The following is a 19872-nucleotide window of genomic DNA, read 5'->3' as shown; positions in this document are numbered from 1 at the left end:
TGTTTAATCTTTTAATTTTAATAAGTACATAAAATTAATGAAAAATCATTTCAATCTTAGCAGGTATCTACACTTAAATTTTCTTAAGAAGAAAATTCTTATTAAAATGAGGTTCACTTTGATTTTAAAAATGTTTAAACAAATTTTACTTATTTTTATTAGAAATCTTATTAATTTAAGAGGATTGGATTTTAGAGGAGTATCATCTTGATTCTAAGTTGCTTATTTGTCTCCGTGTATAATGTAAGTAAATTTGCTTCAAGTTAAAAAAAAAGTTTTATTCGATGAAACTATTAATAGAAATAAACTAATATAATTGTAAAGATGAATAACGAAGAGTTCACTACGGTTGGTAGAGTAAAATCTTGAACTTTGAAAAAAAAATACTCAATTTTCCAAATACCACTAAAAATTAGTTAATTTTTTGTTTTTTGGGAACTAAGGTGACTTCTTTTGTTTAAAGTTAAGGAATCTAAGTGTTTCTTTAACTTTTGGTTTATTAATATGAACTATGAAATTCCCAACCTGAAAAAAATTCCAATTCTTGGCACACAAAAAACATTATTTTAATTTAATTATGATGTAAGAATATCTAGGTTATGAATTATTGCAAAAATTAAGGTTGGATAGTACATATTTTGGTTTAAAGAGTACAGAACGAGATACAAAAATTCTTTGCTGTTAAGCAAAAGCCCGTCGGCTAACTTGATAGTCGATAGTTGATAGTCAATTTATTGACTTTCAAGTTAGCCGACTCCATCCCTGTTGTTCAATACCAGCAAAACCATCAAAAGATCTTTTATTTTTACTTTAGTTAGAAAAAAGATCATTTCCATAAGATTACATTTTGAAAAATTTGCGTAAAAAAGTTCTATGTAACTTAAATCAATGTATTTTTTTGTTTGAAAAAATCAGTAAAAAGGTTCTATGTTGCAGTTTGAATAACATAGAACCTTATTATATTAATACATGTATGTGAAATCATGAAAGTTGTATGTCTTTTTTACCTGTGCCGTCGCCATTAATTTTTTTCTCATTTTTTGTATGAAATACACCCTTATAATTCTCAGCCAGCGAATTGTCTACTAGAGATATTTTAAGTAATTCTTCCTTATTTAATTCAGTGAGAATATCGGGGTGAATTATCTTGGAATTAGAGTTATCTTCTGCGATGAGCCTGTAGCCGTTGACCATGGCTTCTTTCTTTAGTAGGAGATGGAGTGGTGGTAGGTCTGTGTTAACTTCTAACGCAGCTGTGGGGACAGTTCTCATTGCTCCTTTAATATTGATACAAGCTAGTCTTTGTAGTTTATTGAGCTTGGTTTGTACTGTTTTTTGTTTTGTTTTATGCCTCCAGACCGGTGCAGCGTATGTTATTATTGGTCTGGCAATGACTGTATAGAGCCAGCAAGAGATTTTGGGTTTGGCACCCCAGTTTTTACCAGTAAGACATTTGCTGGTCCATAAGGCAGTCCTGGCTTTGTCAATGGTTTGTTGAGTTTATCGTCTAGGGTAACCCTTAGATATTTAACTTCCTTTGAGAATTATATCGCTTCGACGAAAAGAGAAGGCTTTATAAGTTTGTGTTTGTTTCTTTTTCTGGTGAAGGCGACTATCGTACTTTTTTTAGGGTTGACGTTAAGTCCAACTTTTAAGCACCAGTTTGCGACAAGATTGAGTGCTCTTTGTAGAAGATTCGAGATCGTGCCTTCGAATTTACCTTTTATGAGAATCACAATGTCGTCAGCATAGCCCTGAACATAAAATCCTGCATTGCTAAGTTCATTAACTACAATAGACCACAGAAGTGGGGAGAGAACCCCGCCTTGAGGGCATCCTTTTGCAGCTGTGATTCTGATCTTGTCATTGCCCAGTGTGACATTAATTTTCCTGTGCCTAAGCATGTGTTGAATCCATCTGTGCTGAGGATGCAGCGTTGTATTTGTGCATAATCAGTGTTATCGAAAGCACCCTCAATGTCTAGAAAGCAACCCATCGGAGTCTCTGTCATTAATGGATTTATCAATCCACATTATTAATTCCTGAAGAGAAAGCGTGGTTGATTTCCCTGGCTGGTAGGCATATTGGTTGTTGTGAAGAGGTGTTGTTCTCAGTGGCCCAACCCTGATATGCCCTGGGATTACTGGCAGGAGCGCCAGCATCAGTTCCAGGTGCCGCGGTAGAGTTATCCCTAGGGTGCTCATCGGTCCGAGATAAGTCTTCAGACGTCGTAGACTTTCTGTGGTTGGTAACTTCTACCGTTGACCCACTGATTACAGGAGCATCTTTGTTGGCTTCCTGTGGTGTTACAAGGCCCTTACAGCTATCGCCCTTGTTGTTTTCTTGTCTTTAATTTCCCTTGATCCTAATTTGGATCTGAAAGAAGTTCAAGAACAGTTTGCACTTGGACTTCAGAATGGAGTCCTAGGATTTCTCATCGACGGAGAAAGTGACGTGGTAACCGCCGCTTTTTTCTTTGATGATTCTGAGGACTCTCCAGCCTTTGGTGTTTAAATCGGTGTTTTGTTTTCCAAGCCGATTTAGAAATATGTCTTTGGTGAGGTTATCGTCTTCCGGGACATATGTAACGCAAACGTGTTGCTTGGGTATATCGTTGCTCTGAGTCACACGTAGTTTTGTGTCCTTCCATGGTTTTATTTTCTCTGCTGTAGACATGAGCCACATCTTGGTCTCTGTGTCGTGACAGGTAAACGAGAGCCATCCGTCTCTGTACGAGATGGCTACAAATTGTATTGCTGGACAGTTTTTATCTGTTTTGTCCATTTCTTGCAGAACGCTCTTACTGACCAGTTTGGTTTCACGCTCAGTAAGTGTTTGTAATGGGTGGAGAAAGTGCATAATCACGACCTTACATTGGGCTGTGGCACCCTGATAGGAGCCCCTGATGTGCTTGGTCTTCTTTTCCAAGGTTGGATCCAGTTTTGGCGGAACGGTTTGTCTTTACTAGTGCTTGGGCTGAATCTGGTCTTCTGTGAGCACGATGCTTCTTCGAGGCTGCTCCTGCAGGGGAGTTGTCAGATGACCGTTCCGTTTTGCCCTTGTTCGTTGCCTACAATGATACGCCTGCCTTCTTATCTGCTAGTACTTTAGCGTATCTATACCTATCTTTTTCCCTGCGCCTTGCTTCTTCTTGGCTCAATGCCATCTCTGATAAGCGCAGCTATACGTCGCCTCTGAGCCCCAGTGAAATACTCTTTCTGCTGGGGTTTGTTGAGGTGGTCGTTACCCAGAATCAAAGAGCTTGGACCTTGTGGTGCTTGAGTATCTAGAGTGCCAGAACTTGTCTAATTCGTTTGTCCACCATTTGTCCACCCACGATTCAAAAATCAATTTTTATCAAAAATTCAAACTGCTGTCGTTTGTCCACCTCGTGTTCTTAACGTATACCGAAAATCATCGTTTGTCCACTCTCTGTTTAGGAGATATTCCAAAAAGAATTTTTTTTTCGTAACTCTCAAAAAATACGTCCAAAAAAATACTTTTTTTAAAAAATTGAAACAGCAATCGTTTGTCCACCTCGAGAAATGGATACAAACAAAAAATCATCGTTTGTTCACCCTACGTTTAAAAAACTAAATTTGTACTGAAAAATTCAAAGTCCCCTTAAATACCCAAAAATTAATCTTTTTCAAAATTTCAAATTTCTGTCGTTTGTCCACGTTCTATACGTATACCAAAAATCATCGTTTGTCCACCCTCTGTTTAGGAGATATTCCAAAAAGAATTTTGTATAGCAACTCTCAAAAAATACACATACACTACAGTGTACCTACTAAAAATTACAAGAACCCCTAAAAATGTGTTTACAAAAATTTTAGCACTTATTCAAATAACTTAGCACTTTAATTTACCAGACTAACTTAAACTATAATATACTATATACACTGTACAACGCACATAAATGTACGAAGTACAGACACTTAACAGCACCGGCCACTGAGACCGTTTGGCTGAGACAACACAAGATAATGAAACAAGAGAGAGACAGATAGACACAAAGAAAGAACATATAGCATAGAACTACGTGGCACAGAGGAGACATAGTTGAAAAGTGTCTCATATTATCGCACAGGTGGCTTCAGTTAAGCTGACGATTTAGAAAAAACTTCTGAGCCGACCGTTGCACATAGGAGTATTGTCATAAAAAACCTGGCCATAATTATTTTTCGTGGTTTTTGTTATTATTTCTGTTTAAAATGAGTATTCCTACAAGAAAATTCAATATAAACCTAGATTTTGTTATTTTTATTTTTTTACCAAAAACTAAAAAAATTGATTAATGGCCTGTACTCCGCCTGTCGACATTAATTTTCTCAAATTTTTTTCTTCATCCCTAATACGCAATTCTCAGTTTCTTTTCTCCCTTCCCCAACCTTAATTAAGATCACCCAAAATAAAATACACTAATGACATCAGTAAATTTAATTTAAAAATAAAAAAACGTTGCATAAAGTAAGGAGTATTTTCTATCAGAAAGTGAAAAACTAATTGACCCTCGATTCTCTTAAGAGCACCTAAGAGCACCCAATTTTTGTTGCATTGTGTTAAAGAATATATAAACTAATTCATAAGTTTCAATTCATCGCAGAATAACGGGGTATACTAAAACAAAATTATTAAAGTTCAAATAATAACTTACCAAAAATATCAAGTTTTTAGATACTAGTTCTAAGCCCGAATTAAAATAGAAAAAACCATCTAACATTTTCAAAACTTTATTAATATCGTTAATAAATAACTGAAGAAAAATTCTCCATTTAAATTTTTTTAGATTTCTATCACAACACTTCGATATCGCATATAGAATATCACTTACCAAAATACTTCGCATTCAAATAAAAATGAGGTAGATTTAACAAGACACGATCGAAAAACAAAAAAATGAGTGCAGCATATTGACACATGTTTATTTTGCACCCATTTTGCCAAACTTTTTAGTGTCAATTTTGATTTTTAGAAAATCGACTTATGACCAGGTTTTTACTGCAAATACTCCTATGTGCGTTGGGTTCGAACCCACGATGTCTGGCTCTGAAGTCATCTACCTTTTCCTCTGTGCCATGGCCACCTGCAACTTAAACTATTTATATGAACTAAATACAGTAGCCCAAAAAATTTTATAGTAGAGTGACTAAAGCTCAAAAAATGGCAATATTAGGGAACCCAGCCGAACAGCTCTGATTTTGATGATCTTTTTTTTCAAACGTCGGTAATTAAAAATACTTTAAGGTCTATAGATTAAAATTTGCCGCTGTTGCCGTTTTGATTTTTTAAATTTAATTGAAGATTTTTGTGAACAAAAAAAATTTTTTTCCAAAAATTTAGCTTAAAGGAGAATGGGCATATTGGACGTTTGGCGGCCAGTAATGAAATTGGTATCAAATGAAAGAACTATAACGTAGGAAAACTTTTTACTTTGGCCGTTTCGTTGTATTGCATTTGGAATGGAAGATATTGCAATATTAGTGTTGTTAATGCATCGAGCAATATTCAAAGGGCAAATTGAATTAGTATTTTAATTTAATTATGAAATATGATTTTATGTCATTTTTTCTATGATTAAACCTCAATCTTGAATATCCGACCAATGGAATTCAAAATATAAGCTTTTTAAGCCAACCACTTCAAGATTTTGTTTTTGAGTTTTCAAAAGGAAAAAACAAACAAAAAATTGGAAAAAATTCTTAAAATAGACTCGAAATTGATGTTTTAAAAAGCCAATATTTTGAGTGCTATTGGTTGGATATCCAAGATAAAGGTCTTCAGGCTCAGGGAAAATGACAGATTATCATATCTTGCACTTAAAATACACGTTCAATTTTCAACATTGTGACAACTTGCATTAACTTTTAAATGCAAAAATGCATTTTATCCGTTTGACAGGAACGTTAGAAGGATAAAACTTCTGTACAATGTATGTTAGACTTAACTACATCAAAAAATAACAAAATCGTTCTTGGCCGCGGAACGTCCAAGTTCCATACAAATTTGCCCATTCTCCTTTCATAAATTTACTAATGCCAAAGGATTGAAGGAAAACAACTATATGGGAGTGACGGAGCGATAAATGCAATTTTCTCACAAAATGACTTCACACACAAAAAAAAAAGAAATTTGAACACAACGGCAACACCTTCAATATTTAAATGTACATTTTTAAAAAACTAGAAGCTTATTCATATTTGTAAAATTAAAATTAAGTAAATTGAGTGAAGAGTTTTTGAAAAAGTGGTAATTAAACTCAAATTTTTGAATAAAAAATTTATTGAAAAAATTTTAACATGTTTTTTTTAAAACTTTTTCGTAACATAAAATGCATTTATTATTCAAAATTTTTTAGGCCACATTTATTTTGATTTGAAATTATAAAAGAAATGTCAATATGTATTACATTTTATGAAAAAAAATAAAAAAGTATTTCAATTTCGAAGAACTTTTTTTAATAAAAGTTTTGAAAAGAAATTTAACTTATTCCTTTTTTTAAGTTCTACATTTAAATATAAAGTTATTTTTTATTCATTCAATAGCCCTTATTGTCGAAAGTTAAATAGCAAAAGTTTTAAGTTCTTATTGCCAAATTCTTTGAGAAAATCAATTATTTCAAAGCATAAATTCAGTTTTTATCGAAAATCCAATGAAATTGGGTTATTTTTTAGTTTTTATTTTTCAAAACCATCAAAAATATTACCTTTTCTTCTTCGGAATTTGACTGATCATATCTATGGCCAAAATATTCAAAAAAAAAATCATATTTTATTACGAAAAAATTTTAAAAAAAGTCATTTAAATTTTTTTTTATAACATTTTTTTCTCAAAATTCTGTGTTTAGGGACCATTTTTTCAAAAACTATTCATTAAATTTTGTGGATTTAAATTTTATAGATAGGAATGAGATTCTGGCTTTTTTAAAATGTATTTTTTAATATTGTAAGTGTTGCCGTTGTGTTCAAAATATTTTTGTATGTGTTTAAAGTCAGTTTGTTAGAAAATTCCATTTATAGCTTAAACGATGGAAGATTGTCTGTTTCTTCCATATATATTTTGTTCTAAAATTACCTAGAGAATCTTTTGCTTTCATTTGTTTTATGAAATTTAAACAAAAGAAATGGTTTTGTTAAGAAAAAAATTTAATTTTAATTTTAAAAAACAACATCGGCAATTTTTAACCTATAGACTTTAAAGTATTTTTAAATACTGACGTTTGAAAAAAAAAGATCATCAAAATCAGATCTGTTCGGCCGGGTTCCCTAATAATTTGCTTTAGTTATAAAATATCTAAGACTTGCCAAAGAAAAGACTGGTTCGGTTTAGGTCTAGACTTGAAGTGGCACATTATATTTAACATTTAATTCATTACATAAATATAGTGTTGCCACTGTAGTTACACTACTTTACTTATTTAGTACTAATATAATAATATAATATATATAATATATCTCCCTTCTTAGTTTTAACTTATTGATACATTGAAATAGCAAAATTATTTAATAAAATAAGTTTGTACAATTATTATTTAATCTTTGCATTATTATTAATACATATTATTATAATTATACAAAATTACAACTACACATAGGTTCGTAAATTCAAAGATAATTCAATATAGTTACAATGTTAAATATATATAATATCAATAATTCAATTTATTTAAAATCTTCATAGTTCAGTCTTGTAGGTTTCTTTATGTATCCTCTTGGTCTTAAAGACCTTTCAGAATCTCGGGGAAGTGGTGTTTCACTTGAATCATCATTGTTATTAGGTGACGAATTTATCTTTGTTGCTGTCCTTTCATAATCTTTTGGTCTAACCAACAATTTTCTTTTTCTAGCCTTAGAGTCTTGCCAATATTGAAAGTGCCTGGATAGTTTTTCTGATTGCGAAGGTTTCCTTATTTGTTCTATGTGAACTCTACGAATAGAACCTTGCAACTCTATCAATAAAATTAAAGGACTTTCAATCTGCACTATTCTGCAGGGCAGCCATTTACATATTTCTTTAAAATGATTCAAATAGAACACCATTTCTCCTTCCTTAAAATGATTTTTAGTTACTTTACTTTCATTACAATTATTTTGATTTTTATTTTCATTTTTCTTCCTCTCTTTTTCTGATTCCAAAGCTTTATTTTTATTTGTGTTTACATTTTCATGAGAGGTATTATTTTTTGATTCAAAATTTATATTTTTAAAACAATCTAAAATAGTTATAACTTTATATTTAAATATAAGTTCATTTGGCGTTTGGTTGGTGACGGTTGCAGGAGTATTACGATACGCAAATAGAAATTGCGTCAATTTACTTTGAATGTCGATCGAATTACTAAGACTATCCAATAAAAAACATTTCAAACTCGATTTTACGGTTTGCATCGCACGTTCAGCACTGCCGTTGCTCGATGGGTGATAAGCTGGGATGGGTATTTTCTTAATATTTTGATTTTTTAAAAACGTCACGAACTCAACTGAGTTAAACGGAGGACCGTTATCCGATACCAGTGGAAGTGGTAAACCAAAAATACTAAAGTTTTTGCATAGTTTTGATATAACTGATTTAGCTGTAGTCGTTTTCATATAAAATACAGGGTGTCCCAAAAGTAATGGATCAAACGAAATATGCTGATAGGCCAACTTTAGGGCTCTCAGAATTTGGTAACTTGTTCATCCCAAATCCTTACGGTTTTCGATTTAATGCAGTTTTTGTGAAATTTCGAAGAATCCCGACTTTGCAACAGTATTTTGCTTCCTCCGCTCATAATTCATTTTTGTTTTTTACAATTCTTTCACTAAAACATAAACATAAGATGTAATTATTTAATCAAAATATTTTGTATTTCATACGCCATTTTGCTGCAAATTAATTAACAGTTCCATGTTTTATAAAAACTCAATTTCTTAATTTTTTTTTCAGAGCAACACCCTGAAAAAAATTTGTATGGTGTGTCACTGGTTTATTACCTTGAAAACTTGCCGTGTTATTGCAGTTTTCAAAAATGTATAAAAGTTTCCAAAGTTGAAATTATAACGAAGGATATTTTAATTTGAATGCAAAAAAACAGACGTTTTCAGAGCAAAATAACAAACAAAAATCGAGGCTTTTGTTCAAAAAGAAATAAACAAACAACAGTCGAGAAAATGTGTTTATTTTTCTTTGTTATTTTTGTCTGAAAGCCCTGTTTTGTTGCTTTTAAATTCAAATATCTTCAGTTCTAACTTCAACTTTGGAATCTTTTATACATTTTTGAAAACTGCAATAACACGGCAAGTTTTCAAGGTAATAAACCAGTGACACACCATACAAATTTTTTTCAGGGTGTTGCTCTGAAAAAAAAATTAAGAAATTGAGTTTTTATAAAACATGAAACTGTTAATTAACTTGCAGCAAAATGGCGTATGAAATAAAAAATATTTTGATTAAATAATTATTTCTTATTATTTGGCAATGTTTAAGTGAAAGAATTGTAAAAAACAAAAATCAATTATGAGCGGAGGAAGCAAAATACTGTTGCAAAGTCGGGATTTTTCGGAATTTCACAAAAACTGCATTAAATCGAAAATCGTAAGGATTTGGGATGAACAAGTTACCAAATTCTGAGAGCCCTAAAGTTGGCCTATCAGCATATTTCGTTTGATCCATTACTTTTGGGACACCCTGTATATCAAGATATTTGGAAAAAACATCAAAAATTATCAAAAAATTTTGATTTTTAAAATAAAAAAAATCAATATGTAATCGTTCATTGAAAAAATTAATGCAATCCATTCCGTCTTCTGGAACACCACTTGGTTCATCCAAGGGTAAACGTGAGAGAGCATCTACATGTCCCATAAGTCTGCCTGGCTTGAATTTTATTTCATAATCATACATCGATAAAATGACTGACCATCTTTTGAGTCTACCAATAGCAACGGAAAAATTAGATTTTTTCGGGTTGAAAATCTCTTTCAACGGTTCATGATCGCTTAAAAGCTGAAATTTAAGCCCATATATGTATTTATGGAATTTTCGAATTCCAAATATAATTGCTAGGGCCTCTATGTAATTGAGAGTAATTTTTTTCTGTGTCGTTCAGCGTTCAGGTAGCAAATAGAATTGGTTTCTCTACTCCGTCAATAAAATGAACAAGAATCGCTGAACATCCGTAGGGGCTAGCGTCTGCATACATACCCAAAAGTTTTTTAGAGTCATAGAGAGCAAGAACTTTATTTTTTAGTAAATACGTTTTAGATTCATCAAAAACTTTTTGGCATTCCCTCGACCAATTAAACTCCACATCTTTTCTTAAGAGTTTATAAAAAACTGACAATTTAGAAGACAAATTCGGAATAAAATGTGAATAATAATTCAAAAGTCCAAGGTAGGCCTGAAGCTGTTGGAGATTTTTCGGAGCTGGAGCTTTAATCACAGCGTCCACTTTTTTTGGGTTTAATTTAATTTCATTATAAGATAAGACATGACCTAAATATGCGACTTCGGTCACTAAAAACTCACATTTTTGCAAATCAATTTTTACTTCATGCTTGCTTAATCTTTCAAAAACGGAGGTACAAATACTTATACATTCCGAAGCGGTTAACCCACCAATTGTCAAATCATCTAAAAAACATGCAACATTCTTAATACCTAATCAAATTTTTTCCACGGTTGATTGGAATATTGCCGGAGCACAACTAACTCCAAATGGTAGACGATTATATCTTAATAACCCTAAATGGGTATTAATTGTTAGAAATTTCCGTGATTCCGGAGCAACTGATAATTGGAGATACGCTCCTGAAAAATCTATTTTTATAAAATAGCGACAATTTGAAAGACTCGCGAATATATCATCTAGGCGTGGGAGTGGGTGGTATTGTAATGAAATGAATTTATTAATAGTTATTTTACAATCCATGCAAATCCGAATCGACTTGTTTGCTTTTTCAACGATAACTATAGGGGTGGCCCACGAGCTATGTTCAACCGGCTCCAATATGAATTCGGCCACCATTTTCTTTAACTCTTTTTCAACCGGCTCCTGCAAGGCATATGGGAGGCTGTACGGCTTACAGAAAATAGGCACAGAACCGTCTTTCATAAATATTTGGGCCTCATGCCCTTTGATTGGAATTTTCAGGGATTGATTAAATACATTGGAAAAATTTGTTTTTAAAAATTCTACAAAACTCTCTTTTGTTTCACGACCTGAGTATTTGATGTTGGGGGCTATCGCACTTGTAACTGGTGTCTGGATCGATAATAACTGCTGATCGAAGCTCGTGTCCGAGATCATTTTTTCTCTCCAACCCGGAATTAAAGCGTCCAACCAAGCTCGACCCATGAGGGGCATAAAGTTTTTATTAGTTGTCTTTATAACAACAAGATCTAACAACATGTTTTAAAGGTTTCGCCCAACCAAACGCACGGGAACTACAATTTTACCTAGAACAGATATATTTTCACCAGTAACAGTATACAATTTATCATATGGACAAATACTTAACCTAGAAAAATACTTTTCATAACCCTCGTGACTGATGACACTCGTACATGCACCGCAATCCACTTCCATTTTTATAGACTTATCCGCAATCATGACATCAAGAAATAAAGGAGCATTTATTTTGTTGACATTGGAGTACCAATAAAGACCTTCATAGAGATCGACGTTCGTATTAGCTTCTGAACTTCCTCCATCAGACGACTCTGCTCCAGCATCATCGACAAAGTAGACGACTTTTTTAGCTCGACATTTGGACACAATGTGGCCACGTTTTTTACAACGATAACAGGTCCAGTTAACTGCGGGACATTTACTTTTGTGGTGACTTCGATCGCACCTCTGACACTCTTCTTTCGATGAATTTGTAGACTTGCGACATTTTGAGTGCGATCTTTGCTGACTGACAATTGGCTTGCGACTGCGACTGTTTTGACGATATCGACTGTAATTGGGGCTTTCGTTGTTCATCTTCTGCCAGTGGTGGAACTGATTTATTGATGCTGAGGTATTTATTGCTCGCGTTTCTGATTCTGTCAGTTCGAAATTGAGAGACTTATTGACCGCATCGTCAAATTTAAGCGTCTTTCCTATCTCAATCAATTTCTGTTGCCACCCATTATTTGTCAAACCGACAATGAAAATATCGGGAAGCATTTCGTCCAAGATCACATTGGGAAATTCACACCTTTGAGAGGAAAATTTTAACCTCACTACGAAATCGGATATTTTTTCTCCATGTGTTTGTTTGAGGTTATAAAATTTGAAACGCTCTGCTATGACGTTTCCTGTAGGAGAGTAATGTTTTCGTAAGCATTCCAAAAGATCATCGAGTGACATCTCCTCAGGTTTTGCATTAGATGGAACCAGCTGCATAAGTTTTTCCACTACTTCGTCACTCAGCAACGTCAGCAGCATTCCTACTTGATCCTCAGTCGAAATTCTGTTGATCTTAAAAAATATTTTGAGACGAACATCGTACGTGCTAAAATTGCTTCCTGGTATTAAGTTCGGCATATTTCCCACCACCATGTGGTTTGCCTTGATCTGCTGTATAATTTCATCCAGCTTGTCGTCGGATTCGGGGGCATTTGGATCCACTTTCAACGGCATAGTGATATCGATTTAATGTTTAATATTTAAAAAAAAAAAGTTTACGACTTTTATTTTAAATAATTTAATAAAAAAAAACGGTAAAAGGTTCGATTGAATTGCCTCGTCGCCAATAAAAAATCTAAGACTTGTCAAAGAAAGGACTGGTTCGGTTTAGTTCTAGACTTGAAGTGACACATTATATTTAACATTTAATTCATTACATAAATATAGTGTTGCCACTGTAGTAACACTACTTTACTTATTTAGTACTAATACATAATAAGTTACTCCACTATTAGGAACAAACAAAATTCGTGTTTCTTTTCTTAGTGATTTTTGATAAGCTATTTCTCAATGAAAAATATTAGTATCATGACAAAACAAAATGCATGTGAAAGCTTCAATTTTCTTGTTTTACGATTTTAGAAGTAAAGATTTTATTTCAAATGGTGAAATAGAAATAGAACTATCCCAATATCAAAATTTTCCAAATTTGTTTTGTTCTTATTTTTCTCTTAAGGAAGTGAACATTTTTTTTGATAAAATGATTATTTTTTTTGTATTCATTTAGCTTATTTGTTTTTTAAGACTGCATTTTCAGTTATCAAACAAAAATTCATACTCTTGTAGGACCAGGTTTTCGTCCTTGATGTTTGTGGGTGTGACTACACACTATTCTGTAGTATCAGTTCTCAAATTATTTGTCACAAAACTAGAAATCGCAGCTTTGTTTATTTATTCTGAGGCGCTTATACTGTCCGAAGACCGCAGAAAACGTTGAACAGATAAACGAACAAAGGTATTAAACAAAAGAAAATTGAATCACCAACAAAGATGAATGAAAAGACGTTTTGTTGTATTTTCAAATATATATACAAACAATTTTATTAATAAAATAATTGAGTAATTTAAATTACGTTAAATGAAGTGAGTTGGCAACCATAAACTTCGTTGAACTATCTTTTATAAAGTTATCTAGGCGCTTTGAAGAAAACGTCGTAAATAAAAAAAAAATAATTAAACGATTCAAGGTTGGCTTACAATCAAAGCCACTCCCCCTGGTGTGATACTTTTTTGAGAACGTTAGCGCTAGGCAACCTTTGCTCAATGAAATATCAAACAAGAGTCATTTGTTTTGAATCAAGCTCTGCCTTTTATATGATTTTTGAAATAATTTAAAAAAAATGAAATATATGATTACAAACATAAATTATTTTAAAGTGATTAAACATGAAGTGTTAATTTAGAATATTGAACATTTAAATGAGAATTATATGAATTAACAGTAAATGGATGTCTTATAATCTCCCCCTCTGTCGCTGAAATCGGCTCGATGATGCGACAGGATATGTGATTGGTTTTGCTGGTTGCATTTACTGATTCTTCATCTAGCCGCGTTGCTGATTGTGTGTATTTTGTGATTCCTGATGAGTCACAACATCCCAATGGAATTGTGAGGTCATCTTTGGAAGCAACTTGGTATGCTGTTGACCCAATATTTTTGGTTATTACGTCCATTTCTTTTTGACTTATGTAGCTAAGAAAGTGGGAAATTATTAGTACATATATTTGCATTTAAATGTGTTGATAACATATCTTTTAGACCTAAGATCATCCAACTATGACGTATAGTTAAGGTATACCAATATGGCGAGTTGTGTCTTCATGGCTCTATTTTTGCGTTCAAGTGATGTTAGGATTCTGAAAGCATATTCGATCGAATGTTCATCATATGACTCCCCTGGACTACAAATACCCCAACAGCGTTATTTTGCTGGCATCTGTCTTCAAACGAAAGGCTGACCATCGCAGGCTTGCTTGAGGACAAAACTTGTAAGCTTTTTAATGAATCAAATGAGGATTGTTCTTCTTTTTTCATTTCCTTTGAGTTAGGTTTTGTTATTTTTGAAAACTTTCCATGAATTGATGGTACCAAGAACACGTTTGCAAAAATGAAATTACTTGCTTGAAGTTCTTAGAATCTGGACGGTTTTCGATGGAGGAATCTTCATTTTGAATCGACTTTTATACCATGGTTAGTGAAAACATGATCAAGGTATTTGACCACCGAACAGCATAATTTGGAGTTTCTTCTATTAAATTTTTATTTGAAAAGCTTGAGCCGCTCAAATGTTGTCCATCATTTTTAGTAAATGGCTGGAGCGTTTCTTTCGTAAACCAAATGGCATTGGTATTGGTTCATCTAATGGGTCAAACACAGTGCTATGTAGTGCGAGGACATGGCTAAGCATTCTTCGGTCAATTTGGTTCAAATCAACTGTTTCATCGGATCGAAACTTAATGTAAAACTTGGGAACAGGTTTTGGTTTTTCAGGTTTGCGATCTGGAATAATATATGTGGTTCTCAAAGAGTCATCAAAAATCTTTTGAATGGAGTTAGTAGAGTAATTATTTCTTTTTGTAGGCAGAATCAGTACAGGCCAGACAAAAATGCAAGTGTCTTTTCATCAACTTCAGTGATTGGTCTTAGTTTTGCTCGGCAAAATAGGTTTGAGCTTTTTGAAGTTTTTAAATTTTTATTCGGGGCATCTTGAAAAGGCTTGAGTAGAACTTTTGTAAGAGCTGTGTCAAAGAAGTCAAAAGCTTTTTCTAGTTGATCAGCAAAGTACCACATTCTTTGTCCTAGGTCCAAGAATATGCCATTAGTTAATATAAAAATTTTCTGTAGACGCTCAGCAAGAGTAATGGTGGTGTCAACTTATGCCTTTGATAAAAATTACTTAAAGGTTGTGATGCTTCCCCGGGATATACCGTCTCTGAATTGAAGACTGAGTGGGCCATACACTATAGATCAATCATTATTCGTTCTTTTGGGACTGTATTTTATAATTTGAAACTGATCTACTAGTTGGGCGACAATTGTAGGACCAGGTTTTCGTCCTTGATGTTTGTGGGTGTGACTACACACTATTCTGTAGTATCAGTTCTCAAATTATTTGTCACAAAACTAGAAATCGCAGCTTTGTTTATTTATTCTGAGGCGCTTATACTGTCCGAAGACCGCAGTAAACGTTGAATAGATAAACGAACAAAGGTATTAAACAAAAGAAAATTGAATTACCAACAAAGATGAATGAAAAGACGGTTTGTTGTATTTTCAAATATATATACAAACATTTTTGTTAATAAAATAATTGAGTAATTTAAATTACTTTAAATGAAGTGAGTTGGCAAACATAAACTTCGTTGAACTATCTTTTATAAAGTTATCTAGGCGCTTTGAAGAAAACGTCGTAAATAAAAAAAAAAATAATTAAACGATTCAAGGTTGGCTTACAATCAAAGCCACTCCCCCTGGTGTGATACGTTTTTGAGAACGTTAGCGCTAGGCAACCTTTGCTCAATGTAGTGACAATGTAATGACAAGAGTCATTTGTTTTGAATCAAGCTCTGCCTATTATATGATTTTTGAAATAATTTTAAATAAATGAAATATATGATTACAAACATAAATTATTTTAAAGTGATTAAACATGAAGTGTTAATTTAGAATATTGAACATTTAAACGAGAATTATATGAATTAACAGTAAATGGATGTCTAATACTCTTGAATTAAACTATTCATACCTCATCAACAGACCACTTTATAAAAAATGCAAGGATACGTTTGAAATAATCATTTAATTTTCTAAAAAAAAAATAAGTTGATAAAAAACAATTTTCTTACAGAAAAATTAAAAATTGTCAAACAAATTTTTGGCTTTTCATACCATTTTTAGATACTTTTTTTCATATACTAAGTTAAAGTTAACCTAGCAATGAGAGAGTGCTAAGTTATTTGAATAAGAATAACTGCTAAGATTTCTGTAAAATTTTTTTGCGGATTTTATGGGACCTTTAACTTTCAGTACAAATTTTGTTTTTTAAATATCTTTTCAACGTAGGGTGGACAAACGAGATTTGGTATACGTGAAGAACTTGAGATGGACAAACGACAGAAATTTGAATTTAAAAAAAAAGTAATTTTGGGGATTTTAGGAGACTTTGAATTTTTCAGTACAAATTTGTTTTTTAAATATCTTTTAAACGTAGGGTGGACAAACGACGATTTTTGGTATACGCATAGAACTCGAGGTGGACAAACGACAGAAATTTTAATTAAAAAAAAGTAATTTTCAGGAATTTTATAGGACTTTGAATTTTTCAGTACAAATTTTGTTTTTTTTTTTAATATCTCCTAAACGTAGGGTGGACAAACGACGATTTTTTGTTTGTATTCATTTAATTAATTAATTTTTGGGACTTTGTAATTTTAAGTAGCTACACTGTGGTCTATGCGTATTTTTTTGAGAGTTGCTATAAAAAAAATCTTTCTGGAATATCTCCTAAACTGAAGGTGGACAAACGATGATTTTCGGTATACGTAAAGAACTCGAGGTGGAAAAAGGATAGCAGTTTGAATTTTTGATAAAAAACTGATTTTTGGGGATTTTAAGGGAATTTCAATTTTTCAGTGCAAAATTTGTTTTTTGAATTGCTCCTAGACGGTGTATACGTATAAAACGTTTTTTCATTTCATTTCATTCCATCTAACCATGTATAATATATAATTATAATTTTAGTTTTTAAGAAAAATGTAACTTTATATCGTTAGTATTTAACGGAAATAAACTAATATAAATTCTATAGCAACTAACATTTCTCCATCGATACCCACCCACAAAAGAGAATTGATAAAAATTCCATATCAATTAGTAAGATCTACGCTGATGGCATCGATTTGGAAACAAACGACAGAGCTCAGTGGTGAACATGTTGCACAATCAACATCATACATAATGAGGGGTGTGGTGAATTTCAATGGAAATTTGGTTATTCGAACAAAACAAAGGAGATTATCACTGTAGTCGAAGTATAGAAGAAAAATATAAAATATTTTGCAAAGTAGTTTTTGATCGATAAAAAACTATTGAAAATGACTCTTTGTACTAAAATAATGATTTTTACCGGGGGCAACCCCGTAATTTTTACCGGAGTAATCCGTAATTTTTACCGGAGCAATCCGTGATTTTTACCGGAGTAATCGGTGATTTTTACCGGAGGCAACTCCGTGATTTTTACCGGAGTAATCCGTGATTTTTTTCTTATTATTATTATTAGGTATCTTTATTAGTTATAAAATAACTTTAAATATTACAATTTGAGCAATAACAAATCTTATTCATTAAGAAAAAACTTAGTAAATAAATTGTTCGGATTTTATAAAATCTGTTACAAGTTTTTTAAAAGTATACAAATTTTTTTCATTTTTTGTTTGTTGGTAAGTTGTTATAAAGCTGCAATCCTCTGTACATAACTGAGTTTTGAGTGCCGGTAAGGTTGTATCTTTCTAGTCTAAAATCGGTTGCTCTTCGCAAATTGTAGGGTGGCACTTCATTGACATATCGTACATTTTCCGTCAGGTATATCAGGAACCGGTTGTATTTTACCTTGAAAATAGAAATTAAAACTTTTAAACAAAGACGCTGTCTTACATTTAACCATTGTAATGCTTCCAACATAAATGCAGTTCTTGTGTAAATATTGCACTTGAGCAAAGATCGCATAGCACGGTTTTGCAAGACTTGAAGCCTTGATTTTGTCTCTTCATTACACATAAATAATATGAGCGCAATAATCGAAATGAGGTAAAATGATCGTATTATAAATCATTGTAGCATTTTGAAAATTTAAACTTTTTCTTATTCGCCCGAAAAACCTACTTTTTTACTTATTTTTGAGAAAATAAAATTTGCATGTTCTTTAAACTCTAATTTATTGTCGATAATAACTCCCAGATATTTTATTGACATAACTTCTTCAATGTTTTCGTTTCCTATTTTTAGTACAATGTTTTGTAGCGCCGATTTAATTACCATGAATTTAGTTTTATCAATGTTTATTTTTAACTTGTTCATACACAACCACTTAAATAAATTATCTAGGTCTTCTTGTAAGTTATTTTGCAATTCTGTTAGGTTTGTGCCTTCAATATATAACAGGGTATCATCCGCAAACAAACCAACCTTACACCACTTTAAAACTTTAGCAATGTCATTTATATGAATTAAAAACAGATCTACTCCCAAATTTGATCCTTGTGGAATACCAAGATCGACATTTGATGACTCATTATTCATTATTTTAGTTTTTTGTAGTCTGCCAGTTAAGTACGTCCTAAACCATGCCAATTCCCGTCCAGTGATTCCATATGCTTCCAGCTTTGTAAGCAAAATATCCTTACAAATCGTCTCAAAACCCCTCTTGAAGTCCAAAAATACAGCTATAATACACTTTCTCTCATCTACTTGTTTCTTCCATTCGTTTATGGTCCATACTAATGCTGTTTCACACGTTGTTTGACGACGAATTGACTATTTCAAGTATTTTACTTACAATTACATCATAATTATCAAGAATAATTTTCGAGCTAAGGCCATATACATATATCTTTTTTACTGTGCATTGATTTTATAATGCTTTTAAGTTCGTATTTAAATTTTTAAAACGGAAAACTGTCTCAACTCTTTGTACATTTAACACAAATGGAACATACGGTATCGACTAGTTAATTTCAACTATACTTTCGACGAAAAATACATTCAGTAGGTTTACTATTGCACTTATGTTTCTTTCTATCACACCATTTATCACAATTTCTGTTATATTTTTTGCATTTGTTCTTAAAACTAATTCTTTCATTGCACTCCATAGCCCCTTCTGATCACTGATTTTAGGAGATATTCTATATTGCACATATTGATTTTTGGCTTTGTTTATTTCAGTCCTATAAATATTGCATACAGTCTTATAATTGTTCCAGTCTCTAATGTCCTCACTTATCACAGCTCTTTGGTATAATATCACTTTTGATTTTTTCATTTTCATTAAGTTTGTGTTAAACCACGGATTTTGGTTTTCATATTTAATTATTTTTGTGTAACTTAACTGATTCATTACATCTATTACCTTGTTATGGAGTAACTCTGCACTTAAGTTTATATTAAAAGGATTATTTTGTACATTCACTGACCACAAGCGCCTAAATGATTCCTGTGTGTACCTTGATTTTGTAATTATTTTCGTAGTGTTTGTTCTTTCTTTTTCACATTCTATCGTTATTCTTATCCCATCATGATCTGTTATATTAATTGTTTTATCAACTGTTGCTTTTACTTTATAGTTAATTTTATTAGTGACAACTTAATCAATCAGGGTATGTGAATTGTTTGTGTTTCTTGTAGGTTCAGATACAAGCTGTTTAAAAGATCTATCTTC

At 32.3% G+C, this 19872-nt stretch overlaps 2 protein-coding genes across 5 annotated transcripts in view; both read right to left on the bottom strand.

Annotated features, from left to right (window-relative positions):
- LOC129905219 (fatty acid CoA ligase Acsl3) overlaps window positions 1-19872 on the bottom strand; it is a 383246-nt gene that overhangs the window by 298497 nt on the left and 64877 nt on the right. The gene's annotated exons all lie outside the window — the stretch shown is intronic.
- On the bottom strand, window positions 11396-12610 carry LOC129906877 (uncharacterized protein K02A2.6-like). The gene has a single exon (XM_055982845.1). The coding sequence runs from the start codon at window positions 12608-12610 to the stop codon at window positions 11396-11398; it is 1215 nt and encodes a 404-aa protein (XP_055838820.1).

This window comes from Episyrphus balteatus, chromosome 1 (assembly GCF_945859705.1).
Source record: "Episyrphus balteatus chromosome 1, idEpiBalt1.1, whole genome shotgun sequence".
Classification (NCBI taxonomy): domain Eukaryota; kingdom Metazoa; phylum Arthropoda; class Insecta; order Diptera; family Syrphidae; genus Episyrphus; species Episyrphus balteatus.
This window is presented reverse-complemented; position numbering and strand designations above follow the sequence as displayed.